Below are 15,000 nucleotides of genomic sequence, written 5' to 3'. Positions count from 1 at the left end.
GCGAAGGTTTTCTGGTTTGTTGTTTGTTTGTTTATTACGTTTGTGTAATTTTTGTTTGTATATTTATTGTGTATTTTATTCAATTTCAAATTTTTTTTAAATATTTAGAGTTAGTATGAAAAGATCGGATGGAGGCTTGTAAATGTTGGACGAATTTTAAACAGAAAATATATCCGTTAACTTTTTGTTTGAGTATCTCCCGTTTAGACTTGTAAATGAACTCGAGCAATGACGTCAGCATGGACAAGCCCAGTCCGCCAATCAGAATATAGAATATTCCCGCCACATTACTCAGGGTCAATGCGCTCTGTGTCGAACTTCCGCCCTGTCAAAAATATTTAAACCTTTTAAAATTTTAATTCAGCCAATAATAACGTGCATGAATGAATGACGTCACATTTAAATCAAAATCCGGAATAAGTGTTCATTACCGGATACTTTTAAAACAACAAAAATTTTCTCGAACTTTTGTATCTTCCGGAATGCATTCGCCCTTGTCGTACCACCATTTTTTGTGAAGTTTCTGCAAGTAGCTACTTTCGAGAAGTTGTAGTATGGCTAGCCCTATGGGCTCCCTGTTCGTTTGAAAGGGGGGGGGGTGTAAATTTTATCGTTACTTAAATTGGTTTTTGGAAAAAAACTATTTGGTTAGATGTTTAAAAGATACAACAACTACATCTAACAACAACAGCAGCAGTAGCAGCAACAACAACAACATCACATCATCAACAAATGTAGAAACCTCAAATCAGAGCCGATAGGGGTAGCAACTCCGTAGCCCTTGGAATCAAGGTCACTGCCAACCTTCATGGTGTTACAGGGTTTTTTCTGGTTGTAGTAGTCGTTCATCGTGGATTCCAACAGGAATGCATACTTACCTGGAGATGCGTGAATGAATGAACGAAGGAAGGAAACATAATGAAGGAATGAATGAGTGAATAATTGAATAAGTGAATGAATGATTGAATGAGTGAATGATTGAATGTGAATAAGTGAATGATTGAATGAGAATGATTGAATGTGAATAAGTGAATGAGTAAATTTGAATGTTTTAAATTAGTAACTATTAAATAACAGTAATAGTAGCGGTAGTAAGATCTGCAGTAATAGTAGTAGCAGCAGCAGCAGTAGTAGTAGTAGGAGTGGTGATTATACCTTTGCTGTTTCTGACCCTAGAAACGCCATCTTCTGTAGTTTTGACGAAAACATCTGGGTGTGTACTCATGAACTGCCACATGTTCATGTAGATCAGAATTTTCGAGTTCTACGAATGAATGATTGAATGACCCAATGAATGAATTGATTAATTAATTAATTAGTTAGTGAATGAGTGGAGTGAGTGAGTGAGTGAGTGAGTGAGTGAGTGAGTGAGTGAGTGAGTGAGTGAGTGAGTGAGTGAGTGAGTGAGTGAGTGAGTGAGTGAGTGAGTGAGTAAATGAATGAATGAATGACTGAATGACTGAGGGAACGAGTGAATTGATGAGTGAAAAAAAAGATGGTTCGATTATCCAGTTAGATGGGTGAGTTGATGAATGGATGGTAAATGAATGAACAAATGAATGAATGTAAAAATATATGGATGAGTGCATGGATGGAAAGACGGATGCTTGTACGATGGGACAAATGAATGAACGAAAGAAGGAATTATTTTACGTGAAAAATTCTTTTTTTTTTGCTAAACTGACTGCCAAATAAATACAAATATTGGTTTGTCTCAGTTTTCGAATGTTGTTATAAGACTTGAACTATACTATGAAAAAAATATGATTGATTAGCTAGCGGTTGAAAATAGATGCCTACGTTTTGAAATATTTTTTCATTCTCTCTGTCAATTTGTTTATTTACTCATTCATTCATTTGTTCATTCATTTGTTCATTCGTTCATTCATTCATTCATTCATTCATTTATTCATTCATTCATTCATTTATTCATTCGTTTGTTTGTTCGTTCGTTCTTTCACTCCACATTTTGAAGGACATGTTGAAGTCGTTTCAAATACAAATGTCTTTTGAACTGTCTTGTTTGCAAATGATTTAAACTCTTCCCTAGTGGAAAATTTTCACAATTTTCAGAATTGAAAAACGAATTCGGTAGAAGATTTTATATTTGTCTCATGTCTAGCTGCTTAAATTTGGTTATAAGATTAACAACAACTCAATCAAACAACCAACCAGCTAACCATCAACTAATCAACAAAAACGCCAAAACCAACCAACAAAACAAACAAAAACACATTTTCACGTTCAGACACAATACTCTGTTGAAACAAATTTTTTATTGTAGTTAGTTCCAAACAGAAATACAAATCAACGACTTAATTAAGTCAGACTAAAGTAAAAGTGAGATTAATTACTTTACTTATTGAGTAAAGTGAATGAATGAATGAGTGAGCAAGTGAATGATTGGATGAGTGAATGGATAAATGAATTCTGTGAGAATCCATGCGTGCTCTGGGAACTAATCTTTTATTAGAGATGAGATACACGGAGATGAAAATAATATGTTGTTACTGGTTTTTTATTGTCATACTCGCTTATTCGTACGAGTAATTTTTGTTTTTTTTGTTAGTCTGTTCGATCGTTCGTTTGTTGGTTTGTTTGTTGAATGTGATATGATTCAATTTAAATATATTTTTAGGTTTTGTATGACAAAGCTTTTTTTCTTTAGAAGAACTTTTTTCTGCGTTGTTTTATATTTAGTTACCTAGTTACACACACACACACATACGCACAAACTCACACTCACACACACACATGTATGGACAATTTCAGAAGCTAAATTTTTATATTCAATCAAGTTTAATAAAATTAATTACAATTTATACACTCAGTGAAACACTGATGCATACCTATTTTTAAAAATGATCACATATTCAGCGCGAGATACAACACTTCTACCGACTGAGCTAACCAGAAGACTAGAGGACAAACTACTATATCAAACATCTCAAAAAAACAAAATTTCAAGATCCAAACCCCACCAAAACTACCAGATCCAAAATTAAAAAACAGCCTTCCAGATCCAAAATTAAAAAAAAAACATAATACCAAATCCAAATTTTCAAAATTTAAATTTCCAAAGTCCAAATTTCCAAATCCAAATTTCCAAAATACAAATTTCCAAAATCCAAACCTTGAAGAAATCTTTTGTAGATCCAGCTTCTAAAGTGCCGTAGAGAATTTCAGTCTGCTGACTGAGGTCATCAGCACTCTCTATCGGGGTCAACATCCTCTCAACTGTCAGGAAGGCTGCCAGGTTTGCCGTGTAGGATGAGATGATGATCAGGGTGAAGAACCACCACGCACTGCCCACTACCCGTCCTGATAATGATCTGGTAGAGTGGGAAGTTGAAATGGATGGATGAAAGAGTGGATGTGTGGATGGATGTGTGTAAAAATCGTACTTTTGCTTTGCTTTTGTTAAAAAAAAATCAATTTTTAAAAACTTGAGTTGATCGTTTAGAAATTATCATCATACGTCTTGCGATCATATCCAAATTTCGCTTTCATTCTACCAGAATAAAAGGAAATCTCACTAAGCCACAATCCTACAAAAATACGTTAACGCGCGGGTACACACACATCTTCAAAACTAACCATCAAACAAACAAACGAACGAACAAACGAACGAACGCACAAACCAACTGACCTCGGCGAAATATCACAACCCTGCCTCATAAAAGCAGCCAGGGAAAACCACAAACTGTTAAGAATTGTGAAATCATTGGTGTAACTGGGCACAACAACAGCTGTCTGGTTGGCAGTCGGTGAAGCCAGGCCGAACCCGTCAGCAAAATTTGACCCGATGTCTTTGCTGTTGTCGTAATTTGTGTTGTTGTTGTCGTCTGTCTGCCACTCGTACGGACTGAACCTGCTGACCAAGAAGAGGACGAAACTGACCGCCAGATATGAAATGACGATGCAGGCCCAGATGTCATAGGCGAGAGGATCCATGAAACTGAAGACTCCTGGCTTTTGCTTCTCCGGCTTTTTGATCATTATAGAAATTCCGAGATTCATGAAGGGCTTGCTGAAATCTATGACTCGTTCTCTGATGGACGAGATAGTCAATGGGGCTATGGCTAGGTCTGCAACCTGGTGGTCAAGTTTCAAAGTTGGGAATGATTGTAATGTTGTAGCAGTAAGTTTGTGATCAAGTGTTTTAGCTATTAATTTTTTAATTGCACGAAAATGTTTGAAAATGTGTGCTTGAATGAGTTTCAAGATTCGATGTTTAAATTTTTTCAAAATTTCGGTCCGATTTTTTGAATTTAATTTTTGATTGAACGCGAAACTTTAATTTGAATTCAAGTCAAATTCTTCTTGCACACGAGAATGTATGATTTCATTTTGTTGAAAGAGCAGACTCCATGCGAAATCGTTTTTTAGACAAAAAAGAAGAAAAAACTTTTCAAGAAATTATTTTATTAAATTTTCTGACATCTTTTTAGAAACTCGGTCTTTTATTATCTGACACTTTGATGGTTTTATCATCATCATTATTAAAATTTCTCTCTTTCTCTCTCTCTCTCTCTCTTTCTCATTCAATTTTTCATTTTTATTTTGATTGAACTTTTTTTACTCTAAATAAAAAGATTTTAATCTCCTATGTTCAATTTTTCTTTTTCCCAATAATTTTTCTTCAATTTTTTGGTTCTTAATTTCTTTTATTATTGTTCACGTCTCATTTCATTTTATATTGACATTTTTGTCAATTTTTACATAAACTTTATTTTCTTTTTCTTCTTTTTTAAACTTTTTTTTCTCTTCCTCTTCCCAAATTTTCTCCCGACGTTGAAATTTGCATTTGCAGAACAGCTTCCCACGAGAATGCCAGACGAACATCTTCTGAATGATTATGTAGAATCCTCTGAGGAGTTCACGATGAAAATTAAGAGCTTTCACCCAACCAGAAGTATTAAAATGATATAGGGGTATTAATTTATGCTAATTAATTCTATTTGGTACTACTCAGTAGCTTATAATATTAACTTATACCAATTAATACAATTTAATACTAATTAACGTCAATTAATGTCATCTTATACTAATTTAAACTAGTGGATAAATTGTTTGAAAATTTTCAGAAACGTTGACGAGAATTTTAATTGGTTCTACTGTTTGATTGACTCGTCACGTAATAGCTTAATCATTTAGACAATTTATGAGTCAACCAACTAATAATCCTACACACACAACACACACACACGCACGCACACACCACACGCACGCACACACCACACGCACGCACACACCACACGCACACACCTTTGTAGTCAGCTCTCCGACCATCCCATTCCATGTCCCATTATCCGTCTTAGCTCCATACTTCTCGTCAGCTACAAGCCTCAGCTCGTAGTTGAAGCCGACTTTTTGGGCAAGTGTGGCTGTTAGCTCGGCACAGTAGCCCTCAAATTTGTTTGCCCCGATAGCCTGCTGGCTTGATGGGTCGCTGGTTGTAGCCGTTGAAGTCGCCGCTTTGTCGTCTTCGATTTTTTTTTTGTAGGATAGGAACGGTGGGCTCTAGAAATAAATATTATTTTGATAGAGCTGATGTTAAATGAGAAAATTTAATTGGTTAAAAAATTAATTAAAAAATATATACATGTTCATTATTCCTCTACTATTAATTGTCTATTCGTTCGTTCGTTCGTTCGTTCGTTCATTCATTTATTCATTTATTCATTCATTTATTCCCCTATCTTATTATTTATTTATTTATCAACTAGAAAAAAGTTGCAATTTATTCTCTATCGAAAAACAAAACAAAGGATATAAATTGAAGTAAAAAAAGATATAAAAAGAGCGGGAAAATGGCAGGAAAATAAAAAAAATGGCGGGAAACAAAATAGAAAAGAAACAAGATTAAATTTTTGAGCAGCAATCTATCTAAGCCGATTTTCACAAGTATTTTGTATGCGTATGTATGTATGTTTGCGTATATGTATGTATGTGTGTGTGTGTATGTGTGTGTGTGTATGTATGTATGTGTGTGTGTGTGTGTGTGTGCGTGTGTCCTGTTCAAGTTCAATGTGATCGATATTTATACAAAAAATCGTCATCTCGTCATATGAAATACGTAATTTGCAATTGATTTGAGTGACGTAACATTAATCATACACACAAACTCCTACATACACAAACACGCACACAAACATACACACACACAAACATACACACACACATACATACACACATACACACACACATACACACACACGTACATACACACGTACGTACACAATTAATTAAAATTGTGTACGTACACACGCGCATACATACATTAATGAGAAACTTCATCTAATTATCAATTCATATGAGTCTGCCTGTACAATATAAATCAGAGTTCTGAGGCAGTCCGTATGTCCAAGGTACATGAAAATTGTCGTCGTTTGTTTGTCTTGTTTGCACAATTATTTGCATGTTTGTGTGTGTGTGTATGTGTTTGTGTATGTGTGTATGCGTGCTTGTGTGTGGTGTGTGTGTGTGTGTTTCCGTGTGTACTGAATGTATGCACGTGAAAGTTCAAAATTTGTTTTCAAAGTTTATTAGACATTGTCTCTATATACAATTTGAATTTTTCATCCTTTGGTTTTAACACCTAATTCACCAAAAATGTTACACTTAATTCATCTAGAAATCCAACTAACAATGATTGTAGTAACAATCCTTGTTCTGTTAACGGCAAGAGGTTTTAGATCGGCAGCCGTTGGCGTGTCGTCTGGTACTCCAGTCTTTACGAAACCTTTTGTGTAGTGCCATGTGGCTATCTGGTTGGTTGGATGGTTGATTGGTTGGTTGGTTGGTAGATTGGATGGTTGGTTGGTTGGCTGGTTTGTTGGTTTGCTAGTTTGTTGGTTGGTTGGTTAGTTGGTTGATTAGTTGATTGGTTGGTTTGTTGAATGGTTTGTTGGTTGGTTGGCTGGTTGGTTGGTTGGCTGGCTGGCTGGCTGGCTAGTTGATAGGATGGTTGGTTAGCTGAAACACACACCAACAAATAAACACCCACAAACATGTACAAACAAACACACACACAACAAACACGCACACAAACACACAAACAACAACACACACAAACAAACACACACACTCACACAACAAACCTGTTTAAGCCCATTGTTCAAGCTAAGTTCATAGACACCAAGCATGTAATCCTTCCTATATCCCCACCTATCAAACGATATATAACCCGTAAGGCCCGGGTAGGTCAGCTGGCACGTTGAGGTATATTTCAATTTTTAACTTTCATTTTGTTAAATTTTTTAAAATGCTTTTATAATCAATTTTAATTAGGGTTGATAAAATACAAATACGAATACAAATGATAATAAGACGGTTTAAGGGTTATGAAAATTAAAAATGATTGAGAAAAAAATTAACAATCCTAAAATTCAAAATGACCACAACAAAACTGACCTCTTTAAGATGTCTAGCAATACTGGCTCCTTTGATCCAGGGTCCCGTAACGTTGCCCATACAGGCATCCACCTTTTGGTCCCCAAAGTTGTAATTGCGTCTGAAGACGTCACTGAACTCGTCGTTGTTCAACTGCAGCATATTCGAGAATGCGTTTGTCAGGATTGAGATGGCATCCATGGCAAGTGCTGGCTCCAGCTGGTGTCAGTTTTGTGGAGTGGTGGGATTTTTTGGTGGTATATAACTTCTATGGTGGGAATGTTTGCTTGTTCTATGGTGTGAGGTTTCATCGACTGTTAGTTAGTAATGCCATCTTGTCATTGTGATATAAACTGGCGGGTAGTAATTTTAAAATCTGAATTTTATATATTAGAAAAAATTATTTCATCTGATTTGAAAAAAATAAGACTTTTGTTCACCCCTAAACAAATGTTCGTTCACCCCTAAACAAGTGTTCGTTCACCTCTAAAAAAATGTCCGTTTACCTTTAAAATGGGCCCTTCCCCGAGTTTGGCCCAATCCCGCTGGGCCAAGTCAATCTTAATGTCTGACCGGTTAATGAGAAGGAAGCCCGTAATGTTGACCCCACCGTGCTTGAAGTCGTCTATGTCAATCTCATCTATGGCCTGCCCATAGATGACGTAACCGAAATTATAATTATAACTATAATTATAATAATAGTGATAATAATAATAAAATAATAATAATAATTAATAATAATAATAACGACGACTATTGCTACTACTACTATATAACAACAAGAATAACAAAAACAATAAGAATAATAAGTTTTAATGTAATTAAAAAAATGTATCATTAGGCCCAGCGGCAACTGTTGAGTTTTATGGCCAGGTTTCTACATTCAATATCAACTGAGTGAGGGCACATTGTCTCGTTATTGGACGAGTAAGAGGTAAGAGACTGATAGCAGAAGTGAGAGGAAATGATGAAGAAGAAGATGATGGTGATGTTGTTGTTGGTAATGATGATGATGATGACGATAATGATGATGATGACGATGATGATGAAAATGATGATGATGGTGATGAGAGTGTTGTTTTTAAGAGGTGAGAGACTGATAGCAGAAGTGAGAGGAAATGGTGAAGAAGAAGATGATGGTGATGTTGTTGTTGGTAATGATGATGACGACGATGATAATGATGATAATGAGGAGAACTACGATGATGATAACGAATGATGGTGATGGTGATGATGATGGTGGTGATGATGATGATACTGACCAGTCCACCGAGGAGGTAATGGTATCCACCTCTGTTCATACCAACCGCTTGGATCTGAAATCGTCATCATCATTAACATCATCATCACCATAATAATCATCATCATCATCATCATAATTATCATCATCATCTTAATCATCATCATCATCTTAATCATCATAATCATCGCCGTGGTCATCATGTTCGTCATCATCATCTTCAGCATTTGATAAACATCGCCAAGAATAAAACGAATGCCCGTCCCTCTGGGCAGTAATTCATAGCTAACCATTTTATTATTATTATTATTATTGTTGTTGTTGTTGTTGTTGTTGTTGTTGTTGTTGTTGTTGTTGTTGTTGTTGTTGTTGTTGTTGTTGTTGTTGTTGTGTTTGCTTCAAATAATCTTGTAAATTCCGAATTCCCGAAAAGGTATTGGTTGATATTTTTATTATTCTTTTTTCCACACACACGCACACACACACGCACACACACACGCACACACACACGCACACGCACACACACAATAGTGAATCAAAATAAAATGATTGGACTAATTGCTTGAAGGATGCCACATTCACTCAATCATTTAAAATGAATAAAATATCATTAAATACAGGCATGTCTGTATGTATGTGTATATATGTATGTGTATTTATGTATGTGTATTTATGTATGTATGTATATACATAATTGTATGAAAAATTTTGTTAGGGCTGTGGCAGTCCCGAATGACCCCTAATTAAACTTTTTATACAATATGGCACATTCATACAAGAAGAAATATTTGTATGCGAGTATGTTAGTATTCAAATAAGACTTTATATGTTTGTATGTTTCGTTTGTATGTTTGTATAACTTTGTATACGTTTGCATGAATAGTAAATGAAGCGCTATATCATTGTTTATTTCCGTCCAGTGAGAAAGAGAGGGAAAAATGTTTCTTTATATGAATTAACTATGGAGCATCTATTTATTCTTTGGTTACCATTAATGTTGATCTACTACGTCATCAACAATGAAATAATAAAGACATACATACAAAAAAAAATATCGTATGTTTGTATGTTTATGTGTGTCTATATGTATGTGTTTTTATGTGCGCGTATGTATGTGTGTTTGTATGTTTGTTTGTTTGTATGTATGCAAAAATGTTTGTATGTATGTATGTGCGTTTGTAAACTTTCAAACACACAAACATACATTCGTTTTTATTGTATGCGTATACACATACACAGATATTAGCAAACTAATATAAAAACACATAGGCAAACAAACCCAAAAACATACAATAATACAAAAACAAGAACATACAAACTACACATAGATAAAAAAATATCACAAACATAGAACTCATACATAGATATAAAATTACGCCAGAAACATTTGAAACAAAAAAAAGATCTTAAAAGCTCTGCGGACGATGAAAATAAGATAATAATCAGGATTAGTTGGACGATGATGATGAAGACGACGACGACGATGATGATGATGATGATGAAACAGTAGATGATGATGATGAAAAGATGATGATGATGGTAATGATTGCATTTTTGCGATTGGTCGATTAAAGGCACGTGAACGATGACGAAGAGATAGATGATGATGATGATGATGATGATGATGATGATGATGATGATGATGATGATGATGATGATGATCATTTTATTATTATTATTATTTATTGTTATTATTATTATTATTATTCACTATTATTATTTATTATTATTGTTGTTGTTGTTTTTGTTGTTCATCATTGCCATCATCATCATCGTCATCATCATCACCATCATCATCATCATCATTGCCATCATCGTCGTCATCATCACGGCGAACCTGCTTAAGAATTGAAATGAGGGCTTCTTCAGTAGAAAGGTCAAGGACGATGTATTTGTCGACACCGGTTTCACCCTTCTGGTCAAGCTGCCTCAAAACCATATACGAATCATCCACCTGATTATCATCATCATCATCATCATCACCACTGTCATCATCACCATCATTATCATCATCATTATCACTATCATTATCATCATCATCATCATCACCCTAAACATCACTATCATCATCTCCTTCATCATTTATTACTACGTTACTTTCATCACAATTACGCTTGTGACGAAAATAAAAATGTGTGTTTTTATGTGTGTGTCTGTGTGTATGTGTTTGTGTCTGCGTACGTACGTGTGTGTGTGTGCGTGCGTGGGTACGTGTGTGTGTGTGAGTGTGTGAATGCCTGTGCGTGTGTGTGGCGTGGTTTTCCTATTTATAATGGTGTTACTGTTGTCAATGGAAGAGATTACGGTCGTACCAAGTATGAAGTTTGTTATTGTTGTTGTTGTTGTGACTCTTATTGTTTGTTGCTGTTGTTATCATTGTTGTTGTTTGTTGTTGTTGTTGCATTTGCCTCGATATAGTTATATATCATGCATATTGTCGTTGTTATAAATGTTATTGTCTGTTGTTGTTGTTGTTATTGAGTCGATATAGTTATATATCAGGCATATATGGATGTTTTGTAGTTTATTGGGCTTAGAGTCGAAGGTCATGTATGTTGTTGTTTATGTCGCTAGTTTTAATGATGTTGTTGTTTATGTTGTTGTTTATATTGTTGTTGCTATTAACGACGACGATGTTATCCATGTTCAAGTAATGTTTTCTTTGTATGGGTGGAGTAATCTTTGTCTAAGTTTCGTCAATGTTGTCATTGTTGTTTGTGTTTTGTTGATTGCGTTTTGTTGTTGTGTTGTTGTTGTTGCTGCTGCTGCTGATTAAATCGCCATCGTTGTTGTTGTCGTCGTGCCGTTGTTGAAGCTACTCAACTAGCACATAGTCTATGAACTTAATTTCCATCGCATTTTAATTCAACGCCGCTTCACTGGTCAGTAATGTGAAGAGAGAGAAAGAGAGAGAGAGAGAGAGAGAGAAAGAGAGAAAGAGAAAAAGAAAGAGAGAAAAAAAATGGCGGCAGTGATAAAAAAAACAAAATAGCGGCCAGGAATGTAAAAAAAATGAGACGAAATAGAGGATAGAGAGAGAAAGACAAAATGGAGCACGTATTTTTAAAAGAAAAATAAAAACATTTTGCTGTCAAAATACAACGATCGCTGACAAGACCAAGCAACAGTAACAACAGTATAAACAACAATAAAGACATAGTATGATCAGCGACAAAAAACAAAACTCGAAAAAAATGCATTAATGACGTAGCAAAAAACAAAGAACAAAAAGAACTATTAACAATGATAAAATGTAACATAAAGAAACTCGTAAATTTTGGTAGGGAATAATAATAATAATAATAAAATCACACCAATAAGAAAACCAAAATAGTGTGGTGGTGCAGAAAAACAAGATGGCGGATAGTAAAAAAACAAGATGGCGGCAAGGAAAATGTGAAAAATAACGGCATTATTATCATTATTGTGGCGAAGCGTTTTACGTATGTTAAACGAATGGAAGAACAAGAATAATAATAATAATAATAATTATTATTATTATTATTATTATTATTATTTTATTTTTTTTATTATTAAATGGTAACAATCTTAATAATAGAAATGAAAAAAACGAATGAAAAGAGTGCGAATGATAGAAGAACGAACGAACGAACGAACGAACGAACGAACGAACGAATGAATGAACGAATGAATGAATGAATGAATGAACCGATGAATGGCGACGACGATGATGACGATGGTGAATAAGAAAAGGGTAATGATAAGTAGAGAAAATGGAGATAATTTTGACTGGATGTTAGGACGTACATCAACAACCATTAGAACGTCTTTTGGAATGCGTGCTTTATTTCGTAAATTATGAAAAAATCTCTGTAAAAATAATTATAACAAACATAATAATAATAAAATAATTATTATTATAATTACATTAATAAATTAAAAGAAAAATAATAAATCTGACAGCGGCCTAGAAGACGGTCGTTTATGACGTCATTAATGATGATTGTTAATTCCCGTCTGAAAGCTGCAAGGTACCGAAACCAAACGATACCAGTTTTTTACAATAGCGAAACGATTCCTGCTATAGCGATATGGTTTCCATTATAACGAATCATTTTTTAGCATATCGAAACTCAATATTATATCGGTGTATAATCGGTACACTCAGCATATCGAAAACTCGATATATCGAAACTTGATATAACGATACGATACGCGGTATAACGATACGATACTCAATAGAAGGAAACAATACTCGGCGTAAAACATTGCAGCACAACTCTTGATTTAGACATTTTCTTTGTTTCTATCTCTTTCTCTCGAAATATTTCGTTTGCTGATGGTTTTATTTTATGACGTCATTTTTATTTTCCATTTCATTGTAAGTTTTTTTGGTTATTGCTATTATTGTTGGTGTTATTGCTGTTGACGTTGTTGATGTTGTTGTTAATGTTGTTGTTGTTGTTATTTTTAAATTTTTTATTCTTAAGATGTGAATCCCTGCCGGCCTTAGATAAAGTATGCAATATAGCGTCTCTGTCGTTGTTGATGTTGTTGTTGCTATTGTTGTTGTTGTCGTTGCTGATGTTGTTGATGTTGATATTGTTGATGTTGTTGTTTACATTGTTGTTGTTTTTGAGTTTTTCGTTGATTCAATCATTCATTCATTCATGAATTATTTAATTAATTAATTCATTCATTCATTTGATAGTATATCCACCAATTTATCTATCCATCCATCTATCTCTTCATCCATTACATTTCATCCCTCCATCCATCTTTTATTCTTCCATCTGTCATTCTCTACGTCATCCATTTTTTTCATATTTTTATGATTTTTATTATAACTTTTTGTTATTGGTCAATTTTTGAATATTCATGTTCATAACCATCGCTCAGTCATTCGCCCAACCATTCAGATATACTTTTATGTGTATTGTACATCCATTCCTTCATTCAAACGTTCATTTATCCGTTTTTTTAATTTGTCTAATCTTACATTCATTCATTCATTTTTTATTCATACTTTTCTCCTTTTTTCACTCACTCACTCACTCACTCACTCACTCACTCACTCACTCACTCACTCACTCACTCACTCACTCACTCACTCACTCACTCACTCTCATTCACTCACTCACTCACTCTCATTCACTCACTCACTTACTCACTCACTCATCCCACATACGCTCACTCACTCACTCACTCACTCGCTCACTTACTCATTCATTCACTCCCTCACTCACTCCGAGCCAACCTTCTACATCATCATAGACGTAGTACACGTGATTCCACTTGTAATGTAGGATGACGTCAATCAGGGCGCGGTCGTAAGAAGGACGCATGTGCAAGATGAAGACGTCATCAGAGTTGTCATCACCATCATCACCCTCATCATCATTATCATCATCATCGCCACCCATCGAAACTGAATAAGGGTGTTTATATTTGTTGTTGTTGTATTTGTTGTTGTTGTATTTGTTGTTGTTGTTGTTGTATTTGTTGCTATTGCTATTATCGTTTTCTTGGCGACGATGGTAAGGTTTTCTGATCATTCCATAACTGGCCAGGTCATAAAGATGATGATTTGCTGACGCTGATGATGACGCCGACGATGACATAACTGCTGACGATGACGTCATTTTGACGTGCGACCTGTTTAAAGGAGTCGAGATGGTGAGATAAGGCATGTGGTAGGTGGTGGTGAAGCCGAAAATGGTGGATACGGTCCTGTGGTTGAGGTGGCCAATCATGGCGAAGGGGTTTCTAGTGAGGGCCAGGCAAACTGGATAAAAAATTTGGTGGTGGTCGTGGTGGTGGTGGGGGTGGTAGGTTGTCGGTGTGTTGTTTACTGTTCAGTTGGTAGGATGGTTGATTAGCTGGATGGTTGGTCGGTTGGTTAAGTTACAATTATTGCTTATTTACAATTAACGTTTATTTATGAAACGTTTACTTTTGAATTCACACACACACACACACACACACACACACACACACACACACACACACACACACACACACACATGCAAACACTTACTCTCACACACAAAACCAAACAAACACACACGCGCTCGAACTTGAAAAAATTACAAATTTTTATCAAATTTCACCAAACTATGGCAATCAGGAATGAACTAAAAACTAAACGTACGAGCCTTGGAAACTCTGTAGCCCTCCTGCCAATCTATGCCCCCGACCTCCAAACTGTCCAGTTTGAAACTGTGGGGCGGACTGGCGTTCCTCATGTCACTTATTTGAAAGTTCAAGGCCGATTTGACCTGCCTAAATGAGGCCGTGTCTGGTAGTATTATGCCTGTTTGGGGTCGGGGTTTGTATTTATTATTATTATTAGTAGTAGTAGTAGTTGTTGTAGTAGTAGTAGTAGTAGTAGTAGTAGTAGTAGT

General features: G+C 35.2%; 2 protein-coding genes across 2 annotated transcripts in view; both read right to left on the bottom strand.

The window, feature by feature from the left end:
- Positions 1 to 85: 85 nt before the first annotated feature.
- Positions 86 to 8,714, bottom strand: HELRODRAFT_67729 (hypothetical protein; the record flags this gene model as incomplete). The annotated part of the gene is made up of 13 exons (XM_009026881.1): positions 86 to 325; positions 467 to 575; positions 743 to 878; positions 1,156 to 1,264; positions 3,134 to 3,332; positions 3,650 to 3,733; positions 3,803 to 4,095; positions 5,269 to 5,477; positions 6,647 to 6,734; positions 7,095 to 7,211; positions 7,417 to 7,614; positions 7,902 to 8,042; positions 8,658 to 8,714. Coding segments are annotated over 13 exons (1,980 nt in total), but the record flags the coding sequence as incomplete, so codon positions are not given.
- A 4,258-nt stretch (positions 8,715 to 12,972) lies between these two features.
- HELRODRAFT_163207 (hypothetical protein) overlaps positions 12,973 to 15,000 on the bottom strand; it is a gene marked incomplete at both ends in the record, with an annotated part of 5,254 nt that continues 3,226 nt past the window's right edge. Inside the window, 3 exons of the mRNA XM_009027151.1 lie at positions 12,973 to 13,130; positions 13,854 to 14,381; positions 14,748 to 14,909. Coding sequence (XP_009025399.1) covers positions 12,973 to 13,130; positions 13,854 to 14,381; positions 14,748 to 14,909 — 848 coding nt within the window. The remainder of the gene's footprint in view (positions 13,131 to 13,853; positions 14,382 to 14,747; positions 14,910 to 15,000) is intronic.

Source organism: Helobdella robusta, assembly GCF_000326865.2.
Source record: "Helobdella robusta unplaced genomic scaffold HELROscaffold_5, whole genome shotgun sequence".
Classification (NCBI taxonomy): Eukaryota; Metazoa; Annelida; class Clitellata; order Rhynchobdellida; family Glossiphoniidae; genus Helobdella; species Helobdella robusta.
This window is presented reverse-complemented; position numbering and strand designations above follow the sequence as displayed.